The 21,181-nt window shown below is 66.8% G+C and overlaps 2 protein-coding genes across 4 annotated transcripts in view; one reads left to right on the plus strand and one right to left on the minus strand.

The window, feature by feature from the left end:
* Window positions 1-3,284, minus strand: part of IGHMBP2 (immunoglobulin mu DNA binding protein 2) — a 33,884-nt gene extending 30,600 nt beyond the window's left edge. The window contains exons 1-2 of one of the 2 annotated variants that reach the window (XM_051827841.3): window positions 3,148-3,276; window positions 1,470-1,639 (exon numbers count right to left, since the gene is read on the minus strand). In XM_051827841.3, coding sequence (XP_051683801.3) covers window positions 1,470-1,639; window positions 3,148-3,230 — 253 coding nt within the window. In that variant the 5' untranslated portion in view covers window positions 3,231-3,276. Of the gene's footprint in view, window positions 1-1,469; window positions 1,640-3,147 lie in introns of both variants that reach the window. The other variant, XM_089307384.1, reaches the window with a different exon arrangement.
* A 55-nt stretch (window positions 3,285-3,339) lies between these two features.
* Window positions 3,340-14,180, plus strand: MRPL21 (mitochondrial ribosomal protein L21). Of its 2 annotated transcripts, none has more exons than XM_070064912.2 (7): window positions 3,340-3,453; window positions 6,619-6,676; window positions 7,914-7,999; window positions 8,279-8,492; window positions 11,560-11,612; window positions 12,634-12,737; window positions 14,062-14,180. In XM_070064912.2, the coding sequence occupies exons 1-6, from the start codon at window positions 3,354-3,356 to the stop codon at window positions 12,699-12,701; spliced, it is 579 nt and encodes a 192-aa protein (XP_069921013.2). In that variant the 5' UTR covers window positions 3,340-3,353; the 3' UTR covers window positions 12,702-12,737; window positions 14,062-14,180. The 2 variants fall into 2 exon arrangements, with proteins under 2 accessions (XP_069921013.2, XP_089163514.1); XM_089307388.1 differs by having other exon boundaries at window positions 8,279-8,442.
* Window positions 14,181-21,181: the final 7,001 nt, after the last annotated feature.

The following is a 21,181-nucleotide window of genomic DNA, read 5'->3' on the forward strand; positions in this document are numbered from 1 at the left end:
GCCGTGGGCCCTGGCTGCTCCACGTCCAGTCGGGCTCCGTTACTGCACCCGGGAAGGCAGCAGGTGCCCACGCGGGAGACCCGGATGGAGCTCCAGGTTTCTGGCTTTGCCCAGCCCCAGCACTAGTGGCCATCTGGAGACCGAACCAGTGGATGGAAGATCTGCCAGAGTCTGTCTCCCTCTCTGTCCCTCTGCCTTCCATATAAATAGATCTTTACTAAAAGTGATTTGGGGCTGGCACTGTGGCGTGGCACGTTAAGCTACCACCTACAATGCCAGCATCCCACAGGGGCGCTGGTTCAGTTCCAGCTGCTCCACTTCTCTGCTGTGGCCTGGGAAAGCAGTGGAAGACGGCCCGAGTCCTTGGGTCCTGCACCCAGTGGGAGACCCAGAGGAAGCTCCTGGCTCCTGGTTTTGGCCTGGCCCAGCCCTGGCCATTGCAGCCATTTGGGGAGTGAAGCAGCAGATGGAAGCTCTGTCTCTCTAACTCTGCCTTCTGCCTTTCAAATGAAATAAAATAAGTCTTAGGAAAAGTTTATTCAATGCAATATAGAAAAAATAGCATTTCAACATGTAATCCACATTTGAAACAATGACCCGCGATCTATTCCGAATCCTTTAACTCAATCTTCAAAACCTGGCGTGTACTGAGAGCTGCGGGCAGTCGTCGGTCCCCTGCCAATGCGCCGTCCCCACCGTGGTCGGAGGCGGCCATTCTAAACAGCGCTGACCCCGATGAGCGAAAGCCACGCACTGCTGGGACGCCTAGTGAGCAGGTGCCGCCCCGCCGTCTGACCCCGTCTTCCCTGTTTCTCGTAGCTGTGCTTTGCTCTGCTGTCTGAGAGCTGGAGACTGAGGGCTCCCACCCACGGGCCGCTCCCAGACGGCCGCAGCGGCCCCTGACTGGGCAGGAAGCCGCGGACTCGGCTTCCCGTGCGGGCGGCCGGGCCCTCGTGGCCCCCTCCCAGGTGTGGGTCAGCAGGAGCTGGGGTCGGGAGCAGGTCGTGGCGTGCGGTGTGATGTCTCGGCACGCATTCACAGCGCGCCCCGGTCACGAGGGGTAACTGCGTGTGTGTCAGCAACACCACGAAGCCTCTCGCTCGGTGTTCGGAAATACTCAGTTGGCTGCTGCCCATCAGTAAGCCGGTCTCACGGCAACACTGGAACATCTGAAAGCGCACATGCCCGGTGGGCGTTGGCCCAGTGCTCGGGACACCTGCGTCCCACGGCAGAGGCCCGGCTCAAGGCCTGGCTCCGCCACTGCTGACACACAGCCCGGGAGGCAGGTGGATGGCTCACGCACTCCGGCCCGTGACCCACGTGGGAGGCCCAGCCGGGCTCCGGGCTCCGGCCTGGCTGTCGCAGGCATCTGGGGAGTGAAGCAGAGGGTGGCAGACGCCCCCGTCTGTCTCTGCTCTAGAGAGGAAGCGAGGCGCAGGCGGAGAGGCCCCAGACGTCTGCACACGCACCCGAGGCGAAGCTGTTACTGGGCAGCTCCCCCGCCGAGACGCTCTTCCTGGGCTCGAAGGTGACCAGCAGCCGGCCATAGAGCCCGGTGCGCTGGCCGCTCACCCGCAGCCTCAGCAGACACACGCCCCGGCTCTGCAGCTCCTTCAGAGAGAGGCTCTCCTGCCAGGACCTGGGGAGACACGGACCGCAGCGTGGCCGCCCCGCCGTCTGCATCCCCCCGCCGCGTGGGCTGAGGAGAGGAGAGCAGACCGGAGCCGGGAGCAGTGGGGGCGCGAACACGCCCCGCGGGACCCCCGGCCTGCACCCGGCCCTCACCCGGCCCTCCTTGTCCCCTAGGGCAGGGAACACTCCGCCACGGCCACGGCCACGTGCTCTGCCCCCACAGCGCCGCCCGCATCCTGTCCAGCAGAGTCCTGGCAGCCCCTGACTCCACTCCGCCCCCCCCCCGGCCCTGGTCCAGCCCACCCCACCGCTGACCGGTACACGCGGCCTCCCCCAGGCCCTGGTCCAGCCCACCCCACCGCTGACCGGTACACGCGGCCTCGCCCACAGCCCCGGCCCTGGTCCAGCCCACCCCACCGCTGACCGGTACACGCGGCCTCGCTCACACCCCGGCCCTGGTCCAGCCCACCCCACCGCTGACCGGTACACGCGGCCTCGCTCACACCCCGGCCCTGGTCCAGCCCACCCCACCGCTGACCGGTACACGCGGCCTCGCTCACACCCCGGCCCTGGTCCAGCCCACCCCACCGCTGACCGGTACACGCCGCCTCCCCCTCCCCCCGCCCTGGTCCAGCCCACCCCACCGCTGACCGGTACACGCGGCCTCGCTCACACCCCCGCCCTGGTCCAGCCCACCCCACCGCTGACCGGTACACGCGGCCTCGCTCACACCCCCGCCCTGGTCCAGCCCACCCCACCGCTGACCGGTACACGCCGCCTCCCCCTCCCCCCGCCCTGGTCCAGCCCACCCCACCGCTGACCGGTACACGCGGCCTCCCCCTCCCCCGGCCCCGGTCCAGCCCACCCCACCGCTGACCGGTACACGCGGCCTCCCCCTCCCCCGCCCTGGTCCAGCCCACCCCACCGCTGACCGGTACACGCGGCCTCCCCCTCCCCCGCCCTGGTCCAGCCCACCCCACCGCTGACCGGTACACGCGGCCTCCCCCTCCCCCGCCCTGGTCCAGCCCACCCCACCGCTGACCGGTACACGCCGCCTCCCCCTCCCCCCGCCCTGGTCCAGCCCACCCCACCGCTGACCCGGTACACACGGCCTCACTCACACCCCGGCCCTGGTCCAGCCCACCCCACCGCTCACACCCCCGCCCCCTCTCCCTCTCCAGTAAACAGAACAAACGTTTTTTAGGGCCAGCGAAGTGCAGAAGCGTCCGCTCCCGCTCCCGAAGGCTCCCCTCGCCCGGCTCTGCCCCTGGACGAAGGCTCCCGCGCCCTCACCCCGGAGACCCCCTCCTCCCGGACGCCCTCCCCGACCCTCCGCGGCGGAGAGACCCTGCCCGGCCCCAGCGCACCGCGTAGACCCGCCTCCCGCCGGCCCGCAGGGCTCCCGGGTCCGGAGCGGACAGGGCTGCCGGGGTCCGCAGACTGCGGCGAGGGGCGCGCAGCCGTCTCCGCCCGGGCTCTCGGGGCAGCGCGGAGCGGGGCCGGCGGCCGCCGTACCTGCGCTCCTCCACCTCCGCTTCCCTCTCGAGCTCCAGCAGGTCCAACTGCTTCGTCACGAAGCTCTCCACCGCCGCGGCCATGGCCGCCGAGGTCGCGCTTCCGCGCCGGGCCGGAGTCGCCGCGCGACCCCTGTTTCCCGCCGGGCCCGTGCGGCGACGCACGAGGTTCGCGCCGCTTCCGGTTCCGGCCGAGGCTGCGGAAAGATGGCGGCGCCCATGGCGGCATCGGCCCTCACGGTCACGGTGGGGCGGCTGATGTCCGCGTGCAGCCGTGGCCTCCTGAGACCTTCGGGGCCCGCTGCGGGTGAGGCCAGGGCCACGGGACGAAGGGAGGGAGCGGGGGCGAGCGGTGCTCCCCGGCTGTCACGCCGTGCACGTGTGCGGGTGCAAGGTGGTGCCTTCCGCGTCGGCTTCGCGGTGACCAGGCGCGGGACTTGGAGTCCCGGGAGCCGTCGGTTATGGGTTATGGGAGCCCGGGCTTGAAGCGCTGCGCGCCGGCCGAGGAAAGCGGCGCTAGTGCCCCGTCTCCCGCCTGGAGCGAGGCCGGGCTGTCGGGAGGCCAAGCAGGCGTGTGGCTGGCGATGCGAGGGCCGCCTCACCCGGGCGTGGCAGTGGCCGCTGGCTGGACCTGCGTCTTCCGTAAAAACGTGCCGGCTGGCTCGGCCGAGCGAACAGCGTGTCTTGTGGTCCGCGCCCACAAGTATCACGGGCGTGTCCAGCAAAGCTTGTGTCCGCGCAGAAAGCCGGCCCCGGGGACGCCTGTGCGCCCCAGAGTCTGGAAGCGACCGGCAGGCCGTCCAGCAGGCGAAGGGTTAAGTAAGCAGGTGCATCGGTGCCGCGCTGGCCCTGGAAAGCTGTAGGGACGGGGATCGGGGTTTGGCACGGCGGCGGGGTGGGCAGCAGGTGGTGGCCACGCGGGAGACCCCGGCTGCTCTCTCCTTGCGCCCCGGCCTTTCGAGTAAAATAAAAACAACAAATCTGTTTATTTAAGAAAAGTGGGCGCCCTAGAAGAAAGGACGCACGTTGTGTGGTTCCCGCTGTGGAACATCCGGGAAAAGGCGAAACATCGGAGACCGGGACCGCGACGGTGGTGCCGGGGAGGGGGAGCCCGAGGGAGGGCCGCGAGAGGAACTCTGGCTTGATGCTGAGGGCGGGCACACCTGGTAACTGTCTAGAATGGCACGGGGGCGGGGTGGGGGCTGTGGCCTCGGTGGTGACAGTGGGGGTGTGCGGGTGATGTGTCCCTGTGTCGGTGTAGGCCAGGCCAGGGGCCCACAGGGGGCACAAGAGCCGAGAGCGGTGTGAAAAGTCCGCACCGAGCTGGGCCCGAGGGGACACGGACGCCGGCGCTCACGTGGGAACGCGTGGACGTAGCGGCGGGAGTTTACACAGAAGCCGTGGGCCTCGGTGCCCTGGGCTGACAGGGTCCACGCAGGGGAGGGGAGCGGATGGGACGTGCAGAGCGGGCGAGGGAGACGGGTGCAGACACAGCCAAGCCTCAGGTGTCTGGGCGACAGAGCAGGTGGGGGCGGACACTTGCAGACTGAGCACTTCGCGGCGGCGTGGCTCCCGGTGGGGGCAGAGCCGCCAGTCCTGGGCACCCCCGCAGAGGGTTAGCACAGTGGATCTCGGTCTTCACAGAGCACCTGTTACCTGCCAGACGCGGGGGGAGGAGGGCACAGGCGATAAATACAGAACGGGGGTTCCTGCTGGGAAGCCGGGGCTCTGATGGGGCAGGGGGTGTGCGGAGGGACAGGCAGCTCCCCTCCCTCCCTCGGGGGTCCGTGATGCATTAGAAGACAGGAGGACCTAGGAGAAAGGGCTCGCGGAGACCGGGCGGGCGGGGTCTCCCTGCTGAGAGCGGTGAGTGGAGACCCAGGGGCGGGGAGGGTCAGCGTTGCGGGCCCTGGCCAGGCGAGTGAGTGTGGGTGTCCAGGGGGCCACAGCCAAGTCAAGGCCCGAGGCAGGGGTGCGCCTGGCGGGGCAGGGTAGGGGGTGTGGGCGGGGCATCCGGGAGGGGTCGCCTTGCCCCACCTGTAGCCACTGTGCGGGCGTTGGCTTTTCCCTGAGTGACAGGGCGGCTCCGCAAGGGCAGCAGTGACTGGGCGTGACCTGAGTGACGCCCTCACGGGCTGCTGTGCAGAGAGCAGGGCCGACAGGTTTGCCCACGCCTCGGCCGAGGGGTGTGAGAGAGGGTCCGTGGTGTCCAGGGGTTGGAGCCTGAGTGTCTGGAGGGATGACGCCGCCCTCGTGTACCGTGAGGAGGACGTGGGAGGGGCCGGGAGCCCGTGTTGGGTTCAGAGTGTCCGTCAGGCGCCCAGGTGGCGATGGCACATGGACAGGTGGCTGTGCAGGTCTGGGAGAGCAGGCCAGGCCAGAGGGGCACACTTGGGATCCGCTCTGTGTGTTTGAGAGCAAGCTCCGCCCACGGGGCCACGCCCCAAATGCCTTCATGACAGAGCCCAGTGCCACCGGTGCCTGGGACCCAGTGCCGCCAGGGTCTGCATTAGAGGAGCCGTGATCTGCGGGCTCAGAGCCGGCTCTCCCAGCGCGGAGGCGAGCGCCTGCCCGGTGCTGAGTGACCACCGGGTGGCAGCAGTCACCAGGCAGAGGTGGAGCCCAGGCCCGCGACGGGCGAGGAGACGGGACCCAGCCCAGGAGAACCGGGAGCTCTTGTGGGGGAAGTCTGGGGGTGAGGTTTACGCTGTGCAAAGTGGAGCCTGCTTTATTTCACGCGAGTGCCATGTTCGCTGAGCCGCGTGCCCTCTGCTCACGCTGCGCGCCGGCTCTGCCTGCTGCGCCCGTCTGGTCAGCTGCAGGCCTCGTGCCTGGCCTGGCGCTGCCCTCTGCCGTGGACACCCCGGAACCTGCAGGCTGGGACGGCGCACATTTCCTTTCTCGTGCCGTTTCTGAGGGTGGGAGTTGGGAGCAGTGGGCCGAGGGCTTCCGGCTCTGGGTCTCGGACGGCAGCGAGGCCGGTCAGCGGAGGCTGCGGTGGTCCCGACTCCATGGGGCCTGGATAATCCACTCGCATGCCTGCCCCCGTGGGTGCCGGCCACACCCCTGGCTCCTCGCCGCGTGGGCCTCTCTGCAGGGCCACTCCCAGTGCTGCAGCCAGAGAGCAGCGTCCGAGACAGAACCTGACCCCAGAAGCCACGCGTGTCACTTCTGCCACGAGCTGTGGGGAGCACAGACCCAGCACCACTGGAATCGCAGGAGAATCGTCGACCGACTGGGTGACCGCCCACGCTCAGGCGCGGGGCGCGTCTGGGCCCGGGGGCTGTGAATGAGAGTGGGGGTGACTCACGTTAGCAGCGTCTGCGCGGCGCGGTCTCACTCGTTCTCTGAGACTGCTCACCTGGACCTGCATGTGGGCGTGTGGTGACGTGGGCCACGGCGGCTGCGGCAGACGCCAGCGGTGCCATTGTGCACTTAGCGCCGTCCCCGCGTGTTTCTCTTGTTCCCACAGCCTGCCTCCGGTCTGCTCCTGGGAGGTTCCGGTCACAGAGCGCTTCGTTTCCACAAGGGTAATGCCGAGCCGAGCTGCGGGGGACTCCTGTGTTGGGGCGGGCACGCACCTGGGACCCCACAGCCCATTAACCAGCGCCTGGGCCCGCTCCCAGCTCCGTTCCTGACCCCAGCTCGCAGAGGCCTCGGGTCCCTGACACTCCTGTGAGAGACCCCACTGGGTCCTGGGCTCCTGGCTTTGACCCGGCCCAGCCCCAGCTGTTAGACGCATTAGGGGAGGGGGCCGGCAGATGGGCAGTCTCCCTCCCTCCCTCCCTCTCTCTCTCTCTCTCTCCCTTTCTCTCTCTCTCTTTCTCTCTCCATATATATTCTACGTATATGTGTATATATACTACTGTATATATAAAACCTTTCAAATAAAATGAAAATAAATAAATGCGGAAGTCCCCAGGAGGAACTGCCCGATTCTGAAAAGGCGCATCCAAGGGTTAATCGTGTGCTTAGGAAAAACCGTCACGGGATGGAGAACTGCACCAGGCCTTCTGCCGGGTTCGTCCGCGCCTGGTGACTGAGTGCCGGCCTGACTGCCCAGTTTGTTTAGACGCTGCGCTTCAGAGTGCACCCAGTGCCAGAGTTCTCTGGGTTCTTCCCATCTTGGAAGCCCCCTCCATGCCTCTCTGGCTGGAGGACTTTGACTCTAATGAATCTTTTTAGACCCCCCCCCCCAAAAAAAAGAAAAGAAACAAGCAGAGCGGACGGTAACCCTGCGTGGCCTTTGAAGGCCACTGCTTTGTTCCCGAATTCTCAGAGACTTGGGGCAGAGCTGGGGTCACACACACGGCTGCCTGGCGCCCTCTGCCCAGGTGTGAGGGAAGCGTGTGCCCACCTGAGTGGGGCTGCAGGGGGAAGGGCGGGGGGAGCCGGCCCGGTGGAGCCCGGTTGAGCGAGGGCTGATAGCAGCTGCTTCCAGCGGCCTTGATGCCCAGGAGGCCGTGTGCAGGGAGAAGCGCCCACCCTCATCCGTGTGGTCCTGCGTGGTGGGGAGAGCGCCGGGAAGCGCCCTGCCCTCCGGGCCGCAGTCTGGGTTGTTGGAGGCTTGGCACACACGGCGGCTGGCTGGGGGCTGTGCGGGAGCGGCCGTGGTGCACCTGGGGTCCCGTGACGTGGCAGGCCTGCACACTCACGCACGCGGCCTGCAGGGCCTGCGGCCGTGGCTCGCGGCCCTGCCCTGCCCAGCCATTGCTTCAGGATTTTGAGCGTACGTGCTTATAGCCACGTACGTGAATGTTCTCACAGCTACGTCCCCCGAACGTCGCTGAGCTCGCCGCCCTGGCCCGTGGTTGCCCTGCCGGACCCCACTGAGGAGACCAGACACCACACAGGTAGACGGCACCGCCTCCCCGGGGCGGGCCTGACCGCAGAGCAAGGGTTTCCCGGGGCTGGGTGCAGGGGTGACAGCTCAGGTTCGCTCTTGCCATGAGCACCTGGGTGCTGCTGGCAGGGAGTGGGAGGGAGGGAGGGGCTCTGGCCGGCTGCTGTGGGTGGACAGACACGTGGGCTCAGGGACAGAGTCTTCCTGGGTCGGAAGAGCGGGGGTGGGCTGGCCGCTACCCCCGGCCCTGCTGCTCCGTCCGTGCCGCCCCCACCCGCTTTCCCCGTAGAGGTCGTGGCGGCGGTGAACGAGCTGATCGCCCGGGGCCAGCACGGCCGGCTCTTTGCCGTGGTGCACTTTGCCGGCCACCAGTGGAAGGTGACCTCCGAAGACCTGATTCTGATCGAGCACGAGCTGGACGCCGCATGCGGGGAGAGGATCCGGCTGGAGAAGGTGAGGCTCGCGGCTCTGCCGTCCCCACGCAGCGGATCCGGCTGGGGAAGGTGAGGCTCGCGGCTCTGCCGTCCCCACGCAGCGGATCCGGCTGGGGAAGGTGAGGCTCGCGGCTCTGCCGTCCCCACGCAGCGGATCCGGCTGGGGAAGGTGAGGCTCGCGGCTCTGCCGTCCCCACGCAGCGGATCCGGCTGGGGAAGGTGAGGCTCGCGGCTCTGCCGTCCCCACGCAGCGGCTGCTCCCCGCCCGGCCGGTCAGGCCCCAGGCCAAGGGGCGCAGCCGCAGCAGGGCGCCGGCCGGGCCGGGCCTCGGCTGCTCTTTCTGGCTGTGCCTCCCACTCTCCTCACTGCAGCGGATGTAGAAATCCCGCCGAGGGCGTGAGGCGCGGGAGTGCCACGGCCGCTCTGTCCCGAGCCGTGGGGACGGGGTCAGGCGCGTCTCCCCGGGCCGGCTCCCTGTGCTTGGCCACTCAGCAGGGTGTGCACCCTGTCCAGGGAGGGTCTGGCTGCCGTGTCCGGGGAGCGTGTGGGACGTTCACCTGCGGATTCGCAGTGGGCACTATGCGGATCGCGTGGCCAGGGTGCGGTCAGCACTCATTCAAGCTCCCCCGCCTCTGCGCCCGGCCCTGGGCGCGAGCTCAGCTGCCCAGCCCGGAGCTGGGCTCACCGGCCACGTCCAGCAGCCCCGGGCGAGGCTTTCTGCCCCTAACGGGTGCAGCGGCTCTGCGGGGGCTTGGGAGCGGGAGCGCGTGCGGCTCACCATCGAAGATGCGCTCCACGGCGGGAGTGGGCGCCTGAACGTTTCTTCTTAAGATTTATTTATTTATTTATTTATTTGAAATGCAGTTACAGACAGAGAGAGATGGAGAGAGAGAGAGAGGTCTTCCATCCACTGGTTCTCTCCCCAATTGGCTGCAGTGGCCGGAGCTGAGCCAATCTGAAGCCAGGAGCCAGGAGCTTCTTCTGGGTCTCCCACGCGGGTGCAGGGGCCCAAGCACTTGGGCCATCTTCCACTGCTTTCCCAGGCCACCGCAGAGAGCTGGACCGAAAGTAGAGCAGCCGGGACTCTAACCAGTGCCCATATGGGATGCGGGCACCACAGGCAGAGGCTTAGCCTACTCGGCCACAGCGCTGGCCCCTTGTCAGCATTGTCTTACTGGACATTATTTTGAAACGTTTTACATGCACACCAAAGCCCCACCTCGTTCACTTTTCCTAACTGGAAATGCGGAGTGGGGGCCTGCCGTGCTGACACCGTTGTGACGGTCTGTCGTCGTCTCGTGGACGTTGTCCGTCGCCGTTGCTACGTGCTCCGATATGTAGGTTTGCCCCCGGCATCTATGAGTACCACTGCCCTTGGAACACGCCGTCTCCCGTGGCCGCCCAGGGCCGCAGGTTCCCCCACCCGAGAGTGGCTGCCTGCCCCGGGAGCAGCGCCGCTGCCTCGCAATGTTGGGCTGCCACACGGGAGCCGCGGCTGAGGCTCGTCTGCACGCCTGGCCTCGCAGCTGGGATGCCTGTGCCCCGCGTCTGGGACCTGAGTTCGATGCCCAGCTCTGGCTTCTGACCCCACTTCCGCTGTCCTACAGCCTGGAGGCAGTGGGTGGTGACTCGGAAGGTTGGGTGCCTGTCACCCGTGTGGGAGACCCAGATTCAGCGGGGAACTCCACCTGGCTTCGGCCTGGCTGGGGGCCCGCACTGTGGGCTTTGGGAGTGAACCAGCAGACAGGAGCTCGGTGTGTGTGTGCGTGTATCTCTCTTTCAGTCTGTCTCTCTGTCTCTCTGCCTCTTTTTTTTTTTTTTTTTTTTTGACAGGCAGAGTGGACAGTGAGAGACAGAGACAGAGAGAAAGGTCTTCCTTTGCCGTTGGTTCACCCCACAATGGCCACCGCGGCCGGCGCACCGTGCTGATCCGATGGCAGGAGCCAGGTGCTTCTCCTGGTCTCCCATGGGGTGCAGGGCCCAAGCACTTGGGCCATCCTCCACTGCACTCCCGGGCCACAGCAGAGAGCTGGCCTGGAAGAGGGGCAACCGGGACAGAATCCGGCGCCCCAACTGGGACTAGAACCCAGTGTGCCGGCGCCGCAAGGCGGAGGATTAGCCTAGTGAGCCGCGGCGCCGGCCCTCTCTGCCTCTTAAAGGGCGTTTGGCACCACCGTGAAGTCTGCTGGGACGCCCGCGTCGCCTCTCAGAGGCCCTTGGCATCTGTCCTGGCTCCACTCTTCTGATAAAACATCCCGCCGGGGACCGCCGAGGACGGCCCAAGTGCCTGTGTCTCTGCCGTCTGTGTGGGAGACCCAGGGGGAGTTCCCAGCCCTGTGCGATTTAGCCTCGGCTGTTGGAGGCGTCTGGGGCGTGAACCAGCGGAGGGAAGCTGTCTCCCCTCCCTCTCTCCCTCCCTCCCTTCCCCTTTCACATCTTTTTTTAAGAAGCCCCCAGTGTGTGTAGGAGGTTGCCGAGGTTACATCTCCTGCCGCTGACACCATGGGGCATTGGCTGAGCCGGCCTGTGCTGTGGGCTGAGCGGGCCTGTGTTGCCGGCCCACACCCCACTCGCCGGCTGTGAGGGGTCACTACACCAATGTGTTATACCCTGCTCGCTGGCTGTGAGCCGTCCTCACACTGGCAAGTGTATCACCCACTCACCACCTGTGAGCCGTCATCATACCGATGTGCGTTACACCCGCTCGCCAGCTGTGAGGGGTCATCACACCAGTGTGTGTTACAGCCGCTCGCCAGCTGTGAGGGGTCATCACACCAGTGCATTTTACACCCGCTTACCTGCTGTGAGCCGTCATCACACTGATGTGCGTTACACCCGCTCGCCGGCTGTGAGCGGTCCTCACACTGACAGGTGTATCACCCGCTTACCAGCTGTGAGCCGTCATCACACCGATGCGCGTTACACCCGCTCACCGGCTGTGAGCGGTCCTCACACTGACAGGTGTATCACGCACTCACCACCTGTGAGCGGTCATGGTGCGTGTTACACCTGCTCACCAGGGTGAGCCGTCATCACGCCGTGTGCATTGCCGCTGTCTCCGTGGCAGCTGCCGCCGTCCTCCTGGGACTGCCTGGTGACGAGTCGCTGATGAAATGCGCCTGTTCACTTTTTTCAGGTCCTGCTGGTTGGGGCAGACGGCTTCACGCTGCTCGGCAGGCCACTCCTGGGGTAAGGCGCTGCCCGGGGCCGGGCCGTGCGGGCTGAGGACCTGGAGCAGTTAGGCCGGGCGGGGACATCGCTGTCGGCGCCGCACCGGCACGGGGTGGGCGGGTAGCATCGCGTGAGGAGAAGGCCCGCCCCAGTCACTGACCCGGGACTCGTCCATCGCTCGCGCCACGCTTTGTCAGGCTTTTGCGTAGCTTCCGGAATGTTCCCAGCGAGGGCAGCTGCTTCTGCGTCAGCAGAGAACAGAGCGCGCCCTCCCCTGGGAATCCGCAGCAAAGGCGTCGGGGCCGCGGAGGGGCCGTCCCCGGATCCGCCAGTGCGGACGGAGGGGCCGTCCCCGGATCCGCCAGTGTGGACGGAGGGGCCGTCCCCGGATCCGCCAGTGTGGACGGAGGGGCCGTCCCCGGATCCGCCAGTGTGGACGGAGGGGCCGTCCGCGGGATCCTTCAGTGTGTGGACGGAGGGGCCGTCCCCCGGATCCGTCAGTGTGTGGACGGAGGGGCCGTCCCCGGATCCGCCAGTGTGGACGGAGGGGCCGTCCCCGGATCCGCCAGTGTGGACGGAGGGGCCGTCCGCCAGATCCGCCAGTGTGGACGGAGGGGCCGTCCGCGGGATCCTTCACTGTGTGGATAGAGGGGCCGTCCGCGGGATCCGTCAGTGTGGATGGAGGGGCCGTCCCCGGTTCCGCCAGTGTGGACGGAGGGGCCGTCCGCGGGATCCTTCAGTGTGGACAGAGGGGCCGTCCGCGGGATCCGTCAGTGTGTGGACGGAGGGGCCGTCCGCGGGATCCTTCAGTGTGTGGACGGAGGGGCCGTCCGCGGGATCCTTCAGTGTGGACGGAGGGGCCGTCCGCGGGATCCGTCAGTGTGTGGACGGAGGGGCCGTCCGCGGGATCCTTCAGTGTGTGGACGGAGGGGCCGTCCGCGGGATCCTTCAGTGTGTGGACGGAGGGGCCGTCCGCGGGATCCTTCAGTGTGGACGGAGGGGCCGACCGCGGGATCCGTCAGTGTGTGTTTTCTTCTAGAAAGGACCTCGTCCGAGTGGAAGCCACGGTCATTGAAAAGACAGAGTCGTGGCCAAAAATCAACATGAAGTTTAGGAAAAGGAAAAACTTCAAGAAGAAAAAAAGTAAGTTTGAGCAAGTGTGGCCGGCGCCCGCACTCCCGTGCCCTGGCCGTTGGGCCCGTGTCCTGCTGCCGGGTGGCTGAGAGCGGGGTGGAGCCGGCGCCAGGCGGGGGGTGGAGGGTGAGGCCCCCGGGAGTCGCCGCAGGAAGTGCGGACTTCCGCCTGCCTGGTGACGCCCACACGGCCAGCAGGAGCGGGGACGTGGGTCAGCTGTGCCCCTCAGCACAGGCGTGCGCGGCCTGGGGTGCCGGGGGGCGGGGCCTCTTGGGAAGCTCTGCGTGGCGGTGAGCAAGGCCGCACTGTGCTGGGTACCGTACAGTGCTTCTCGTGCCTCATGTGGCCTACGGAGGGCAGAATGGGTACAGAACCCACGGCCGCAGCCCCCTCTGGAGGGGTGCGGGGCCGCGAGAAGGGGCCGAGAAACCCGGAGGGACGCACGGGTCTTGGGTGCAGGTTAACTGGTGAGGTCAGAGCAGGAGGGCCGGAGCAGCTGAGCCCACGGCAGGAGGGTGTGGGAGGGCAGCAGCCCCAGGACCTGAGGGTGGAGCCGAGCCGCAGGGGCGGGTTCACAGGACCCCAGCTTCCCCTACGGACCCCCCCCCCCCACGGAGAACACAGCAGAGGGCAGCTGTGGGCAGGTGGGCGGTGGGTCAGCAGCAAGCGGCCAGGACAGCGGTGCCTGCAGTGAGGACGGGGACAGGCGCTGGTGCCCGGGGCACGTGGGTTCCCCTTTGTGCTCCGAGGAGCAGGTGCACCCAGACGTCGGGGCCATGGGAGGAATCCCGGCAGCTCTCAGCCTGGCCAGTGCTGCCCACGTCCCGCTCTCCCGTCCCAGGGAGCGCCACCCAGGCCCCCCCAACGCCTCCCCTGCCCGCCGCGCCCTGCTCGGTTCAGTCGCGGGGCTGGCACCGCCTCAGCCCTTACGCCACGAACAGCTCCAAGGCTGGCCCTGGAGGAGCCCCTGGGAGGCACAGGCCCCGCGAGGTGGGCACCTCCAGGACCGGAGCCGCCCGGGCTCAGGCCACGCAGGCCGGGGAGTGGCCGGTGGCCGGCCGCACAGTGCCGCCTGGCACAGAGCCCCTGCCGTGCCTTCTGGGGAGTGGGCCAGCCCCGCCCGCCGGCCAGGAGGATGGAGGGAGAGGGGCTCTGCTGGCCTCCAGGCCTCTGGCGCTGCCGTCTCTGCTGAGCGAGCGAGCGAGGTGTGGCAGACACCGCGGAGCACCAGTGCTGCGCAGGACACGGGGCTGCGTGCCGGGGCAGAGCCGGAGCCGTGGGCGGGCCGCGGGCGGATGCCGTGCTGAAGCGCGTGGCGACTTGTCTCTCGCAGTCACCGTGAGCCCACAGACCGTGCTCCGGATAAACACCGTGGAGGTCGCGCCGCGCCTGCTGTGATGGCTGAGCCGACGTCCGTCCGCCGCAGGGTGACAATAAACCTGTTGGGCAAGACACCAGGCTCCCGTGTTCACATCTGGAGCCGGGTGAGCGTGTCGGGGACACGGGCACAGGCGGGACTCCTGGGCGCCCTCTGCGCTGGCGTCAGCGAGGCCCCTGGGACAAGGACAAGCGCGGGCGCCTGTGTGTGAGGCTTCCCTTGGGGTGCAGCCTGGCGGGGGTCACCTTGGGCAACCAGGAGGACTGGGCGGGCCCAGGGCCTGGACGGAGGAGGCTGGGGGTGCAGAGGTCCTGGAGACGAGCCGGGCGGCAGCAGGGAGGGAGCTGGGCCCCGGAAGGGCGCGGGCTCCTCAGGTCCGTTTTGGGGTGCACCAGGCAGGCGTGGGGGAGGTGCCTCGGGAAGCTACACAGCATGAGAAGGGACAAGGTCCTGGGCCCAGGGCGGCCCCGGGAGCCTGCAGCGGAGAGGCAGGGCCTGGGGTGCAGAGGTTCCCCCAGGAGAGGGGTCGGGGCTTTCCGTGAGACGGCTGCACCTGTGACGAAAGTGAGCCTGGTATTTTCCCTGGGCCCTGGGAGTGAGGAAGCGACCCCTCCCCGGGGCCCCCAAGTCAGTGCCCTCGCCCCTGCAGTGACCCCTGCGAGCAGCAGGGGGCAGCAGCCCCGCAGGCTCCCCCTCGCCTGCAGCCTGGTCCTCAGAGCGGGGAGCGTGGCCCACAGTCCCGAGGTTCTGCTTTGTAGATGCAGGCCTGGCTGGCTGCGTCTCCGTCTGTGTCTGCACCCGGGGCCGTCTCTGGGCCTGTCTCTGCCAGCCCCGGCGCTGTCTCCCAGCGTCATCGTCCCCCGTGTCGGTCGTAGCCCATCCGCACTCCGTGGCTTGCTCACGTCCGTCTTCCACGCTCTGCTTGCGCCAGAACAGACCGGGAAGCTTTGCTGCAGCCGGGCCTTTCAGCCTGGGGCCGGGGGCGGGGTCCTGGAGCCACTGCGCTGTGGTGCTGGGCCTCTGAGCTGGCTTCTGTGCTGCCTGCCCCGTGGGGGCACGGGGAGGGGCTCCCCACAGCCGGCAGGCCCCACGTGGCACAGGCATGGTCAGGATTCGCAGTGGGCGTGGCCTGGGAAGAGACGGAGCCAGCACGACCTGCCGCTCACGGGTCCGGGTTAACTCCTAAAAACCCTGCTTCAAGCGCCGAGCGATCCAGCAATTCCATGACCGGCACACCCCAAGGAACTGGCTCTGGGGGAGAGCCTTGTGCCCCACGCGCATAGCGGCCTTGTCCATGTGACTAAAGCCTGGAACAGCCTGAGTGTCCGTCCACAGTGCGGTGGCAGGCGGTGGGGGTGGTCAGCCTTGAAGACGGGGAGATTGCCACTCGTGCTCCCCGCATTGCGAGCAACCTGGAGGTCGTGTGCCAAGTGGAGAGGCGACTCCTGGGGCCGCCGGGCAAGCTGCCTCCTGGGTGCACAGGTGCCTGCAGCGAGGCCTGCGCCTGGGTGCCTGTGTCCCTGCCACCTGGGTGTCCGCGTCCCTCAGCGAGGCCTGCGCCTGGGCGCCCGTGTCCCTGCCGCCTGGGTGCCCGTGTCCCTCAGCGAGGCCTGCGCCTGGGTGCCCGCGTCCCTGCCATCTGGGTGCCCGTGTCCCTGCCGCCTGGGCACCCGCGTCCCGCAGTGAGGCCCGGCTTCTCCACTTTCTATCCAGCTCCCCGCTGATGTGGCTGCGAGGCAATGAATGGTGGCCCCAGTGCTGAGTCCCTGGCGCTCGGAGCTCCCAGCCCGGCCCTGGCTGGTGCAGGCATGCCGGGAGTGAGCCGGCAGGAGTCAGTGTTGGGCGGGGACAGAGTTCCAGTGTGGGAGGTGGCGACTGCCCAGCCCTGTGTGTGCCCGATTTGCTGACCTGTGCACTTAGAGTGGTAACATGGTAACTTTTGCCACAGTTTTTTATTTTTATGAACTCGATTAATGAGTTACAGCTGACTGAAAAACAGCACGTGCAGATCCGTCACCATCTCCCGGAGTGCAGGCGCCCCTGCCGCCCCCACTGCACAGCCTGCCGGCCCTGGCACGGCTCCCATGGCTCCTCTGCTCTGTGGCCACGTGGGCCTTACCCAGAGGCACCTGCTGGCGTCCCCTCCTGCAAACAGCCACCTCGACCCCGCCAGCTCCCGCGGCTCTGTGGCCGCCCTTTGCTCTCTCACCTCCTGGCCGCTCTGAACTGTGGGGGCCAGGGATGGGCCAAGAGGTCACCCCTAAACCTCCCCGCTGGGGCAGAGGGGGTGAGGCACAGAGGAAAACGTGCGGGAGCCCCACGGCCAAGCCCCAGGCTCTCGGGCCCCTGCCGCCGCCCAGCCAGCACCCTTCCCACAGCCATCAGTGGGAGGTGATTCCGGAACCTTCCTCAGAGCTCATGGCACTGGTAAAACGGTGCCCGGCAGCGTTAATTCCGGAGCCAGCCTCCGTGTGTGGACCCTGTCCGTGGATTCAGCCACTGTGGGTAGGAAACCTCTGTGGATAGGTGAACGCGGGAGTCTTCCCTCGTCACTCCCTGAACCGCAGCCTCGCAGCTTGTACCGGCTCCTGTGTCGGGGCGTCAGTCACCAGGGCTGGCCGAGGGCACACGGGGACGTCCGTGGGTTCCGTGCACGTTCGGGGATCCCGGGGGGTCCTGGATCCAATCCCCTGTGGATTCCGAGGAGCGACTGGTCCCCAGCCCTGCGACTTCCCACCTCTCCGGGCTCTGTCCCTTGGCCCTGGTGTCCCCTGTCCTAACGCCCCCCTGGGCTCCTACTGGCTGCTGGAGTCAGCCGTGGCCTCCCTGCCGAGGGCCTCCCAGGGGCAGGGGAGCCCCTGCCGCGCATGTCACCCACGGCGGTTCTGCTGCTTTGGGGCCGTGTGAGCTTGGGCAGGGCCTGCCGCGGCTTCCTCTTTGGTAACGTGAGGTGCCAGCAGGACCCTGGTTAGTGCTAGGCTTGCTAGATACGTGCTCCTGGAGAAAGCCGCAAAGTAACCGCCTGCACCGTCCCGCCTCGGCGGGTCCCTCCGCGTCTCATCTGCCCTGTGCGCTGCCAGCTCCCAGGGGGCATCCGTCTGCATCGCTGGCTGACATGGACACTGCACCCGTGACCTCACCAAGCGTGCAGAGAGCACTCGGGGAATGGCTCTCAGAGGACCCTGACTCCACGCAGCTGGGGGCCCAGGGGTGCAGAGCCTCCTTCGGGGAGGCACAGGGGTCTGCGGGCCTCAGGCCGCACCTGGCTGGTGTCAGGTGAGTTTTCCAGGGGCAGAGGTAGCTGGTCGCAGGCCCAGTGAGGGACGGGCAATCAGGACCCGGCCCCCAGCCTCCCCGGGCCGCACCCCACTTCCTGCCGCAGCCTGCAGAGATAAAGAGAGCACCCTTGGAAGGCTGGGTGCCCCTTGACTCACTTCCTGGACAGACACCTCGCCCCGTGACCGTGAGCTCAGGGCCCAGGCTGCCCAGGGCTCCTAGGAGGTGCCCTCTGCTCGCAGGCGCTCCCCCTGCTGATGGCCACCGCAAACACACCGGTGGTCTCTGGGCAGCCCAGCCAAGGGTCTGAAGCCCTGATGGACGGGACACAGGTGCCAGGGGCTTGCCCTCTACCCAGGCTGGCCATAAACGGGCAGGGCTGGCAGCGCCCTTATGAGATCGGAAGCCACAGCTGGGGACAAAGGTCACTTGGAGGAGGGCTGACTGGGAAGTAGAAGTGCGCTGTGTGGGTGCTGTCACCAAAGAGGAAACAGGAAGCAGTGGGAGACTCACCCCCCACCCGCTGGGGCCGGGGCGGGCGGGCTCCGCCTCCAGTGTTTGCCGAGCCCGTCCTGTGGGCAGGGCACTGGGCACGCACAGCAAACACGCTAATCCTCAGAACCAGCCCAGGCTCCACTCCCACGAGCACACGGAGGTCCGGCCGGTGCCACCCCGTTGCCTTCCCCGGGGCGAGCCCTAAGTCTGCAGGGCTCTCCCCAGGAACTCACCAAAACCTGGCGCGGGAACCAGGGGCCCGCATCCCACGCCACAGGGCCTGGCTCGGGTTCCGGCTAATGCGGACGCTGGGAGGCCTGGCGGTGGCTCCAGCACTCGGCTTCCAGCTCCCCAGGGAGACCTGGGTGAGCTCCAAGCTCCGGCTTCAACCTGGCCCAGCCCATGCTGCTGCAGGCATTTGGGGCGTGAACCAGGGGGTGGGATAGGAGAGCGCTCTCGCTCCCACTGTTAAATCAATCAATTGAAAGACAGCAGTGGCGCAGGCCAGGTCACTGTGGTGCAAAACGACACAGACTGGGTCTTCGGCCCCAGTCCTGCACCCTGCGGATTCCCTGACTGACAGGAGGGTCTCTGTCACTCGTAAGGGGCCCCTCTGGGTCACACTGAGTTTATGCTGGTGACACGGCTTAGGGTGAGCCCACCGCCTTAGTCTCAGGTTGGGGCCCCTCACCAGAAAGTCCCACCCCGGCCTGCAGGAGGGCCAGGCTGGCGACCAAGCTCCTGGGGGCTCCAGAGGGTTTCAGAGCACGAGATTTGATGAGCAGAACGGGTGTGGGGAGGGCATTCCGGAAGAATCCCTGGCAATCCACTGTGTGTTCTGTGGGCCCAGGGGACTGGGGACAGGCCCCGGGGTGTCCTCCGAGCCCGTGGAGCTCCCCCAAGAAGCACTCACTGCTCCCTTAGGAGTGGTCTGCCCTCCCCACTCTACCGGGGGGTGCACACCTGCTAACTCCCGGGAGGGGTGATCTCAGCATGCAAGCGCGGCACACACAGCAGTTCGTGTGTTTCCTCTCTTGCAGCAGGGCCTCAGGGGCCGAGGGGGGCCTGGCCCGCGTTCCTACGCTGCCAGCACCAAACCCAGACAGACCAACGGGAGCCCGGCACTGACGGGCACCCAAGGCGGCACTTCCCGCAGTTCAGAGACTCACCTCGCGCTCTCGCCCTGCCTCTCCAATAAATAGGTCCTCAAGTAGCTGGGCCCTGCCACCCACGTGGGAGACTTGGAGTGGGGCCGGGGCTGTGACATAGCAGCGTAAGCCATGCCTGTGGTGCCGGCATCCCGTACGGGCACTGCTGCTCTGCCTCCGAGCCAGCTCCCTGCTAATGTGCCTGGGAAGGAAGTAGCTGGGCCCTGCCACCCACGTGGGAGACGCACATGGAATCCCCGGCTCCCGGCTTCCCTGGCCCAGCCCCTGCCGTTTTGGCCACTTGAGGAATGAACCAGTGGGTGAAGATCGATCTCTCTGGCTCTCTCGGTAACTCTGCCTTTTAAATAAATCTTTAAAAAACAATTTAAGATTTTATTTATTTACTTGAGAGGCAGAGTTACAGACAGAAGCAGAGACAGAGAGCTTCCATCCACTGGTTCACTCCCCAGATGGCCACAAACACCAGGAGCTGGGCCAGGCAGGAGCCAGGAGCTTCTTCCGGGTCTCCCACGCGGGTGCAGGGGCCCAAGGACGTGGGCCATCTTCTACTGCTTTCCCAGGCCACAGCAGAGAGCTGGATCGGAAGGGGAACAGCCAGCCTCCTTTGTCACTATTGACTAGCTCATGGGAGTCAGCGGGACTGCCAACGCTCACTCGTGTCCAGGCTAGCCCACTCCATGTGGGATGGACAGATGGTCTCTGACACAGCCCCACGCACTCTGACACAGCCCCACGCAGAGCCTGAACCCGGGCTTGGGGCCACGTCCCCTCCCTGATGGGACTCTGAACTCCAGAGCTTCCGGCTCAGGGCCGTCCCCTCCTGCTGTCACATGAGTGAAGCCACACCTGTGAATGCGGGCCGTGATGGCCCCTGGAAAGCTGGCGCCACGGCACCTGGGGCGTGCAGGGCAGGGCACCCAGCGAGGCGCCCCTTCCCCTGCACGCAGGGCGGCCGGGCCTGCCCCTGCCGTCACACAGCTGCAGGCTCCCGCGGGCAGCTGCTTGACCTGTGGAGGACCAGTTCCTGCAAGGGCGCCGCCCTGCTGGAGGAAGGCAGAGCTGCAGGCGCAGCCCACGTGAGCGGACCTGGGGTCGAGTCCCGCGCCTGCTCCCGATCCCGGCTCCCTGCTACTGTCCCCGGGGGGCAGCAGAGGACGGCCCCAGTGCTGGGTCCCTGCGCCCACGTGGGATGGAGGTCCTGGCTCCTGGCTTCGACATGGCCCAGCCCTGACCATTATAGGTATTTAGGGACTACACCGGTGGAGGGAAAACCCCTGTGTGTGTGTCCCTCCCACCCTTTCTCTCTGTCTCTCTGCCTTTTTTTTTAAACTAATTTATTTATTTACTTGAAAGGCAGAGAAAGAGAGGGGGAGAGAGAGGTCTTCCATCGCTGGTTCACTCCCCAGATGGCTACAATGTCCAGAGCTGCACCAATCCGAAGCCAGGAGCCAGGAGCTTCTTCTGGGTCTCCCACACAGGTGCAGGGGCCCAAGGACTTGGGCCATCTTCCAGTGCTTTCCCAGGCCACAGCAGAGAGCTGGATCGGACGTGGAGCAGCTGGGACTCGAACCAGTGCCTATATGGGATGCCAGCACTGCAGGTGGCAGCTTTTCCTGCTACGCCACCGCGCCGGCCCTGCGTCTCTCTGCTTTTCCAAAGAAAAGAAAAAAAAACAGTCAGCAGCGCAGGCTGAATGCAGGCTATTTGCCCAGCAGCACTGACCCGGTGTCTGGCCCAGCAGGAGGACAACGGGTGCCCAGCCGGCCAAAGGCGGTGCCTGTGCAAGGCTCGACCCCGGAAATTTGAGCAGTCATCGAAGGAGGACAATTTGGTGCCATCAGAGGGACTCCTGCGTGCTCATGAGAGGTGGCCATGGGTCCAGGATGTGAGAGGTCACTGGGTCAGGGCGCCCAGCACAGAGGTGAATCCAGACGTGTTCCCGGCCCCTGTGAGGTGCAGAGTGCCCAGTCTGCCGGCCGAGCAGAGGCCACCAGAGGCCGCGTGGTAGACCCCCTGGCGGGAAGGCCCACAGTCAGCTGGCCCGCGAGACAGATGCCCCTGGAATGGACACTGGCCCGCACGGGGCTTGGCGGGCCTGGTGGCGGCTGCAGTGGCCCAGCGTCCCTTACAAGGAA

This window comes from Oryctolagus cuniculus, chromosome 1 (genome assembly GCF_051225735.1).
Source record: "Oryctolagus cuniculus isolate XC-2025 breed Fujian yellow rabbit chromosome 1, ASM5122573v1, whole genome shotgun sequence".
Classification (NCBI taxonomy): Eukaryota; Metazoa; Chordata; class Mammalia; order Lagomorpha; family Leporidae; genus Oryctolagus; species Oryctolagus cuniculus.

Bases quoted from the DNA above. Each gene is read 5' to 3' on its own strand.
- MRPL21 (XM_089307388.1), top strand. From the start codon at position 3,354: ATGGCGGCGCCCATGGCGGCATCGGCCCTCACGGTCACGGTGGGGCGG. The intron at 6,677-7,913 runs GTAATGCCGAGC...ATGTTCTCACAG, and splicing joins AGCGCTTCGTTTCCACAAGG to CTACGTCCCCCGAACGTCGC. The intron at 12,738-14,061 runs GTAAGTTTGAGC...TGTCTCTCGCAG, and splicing joins AAACTTCAAGAAGAAAAAAA to TCACCGTGAGCCCACAGACC.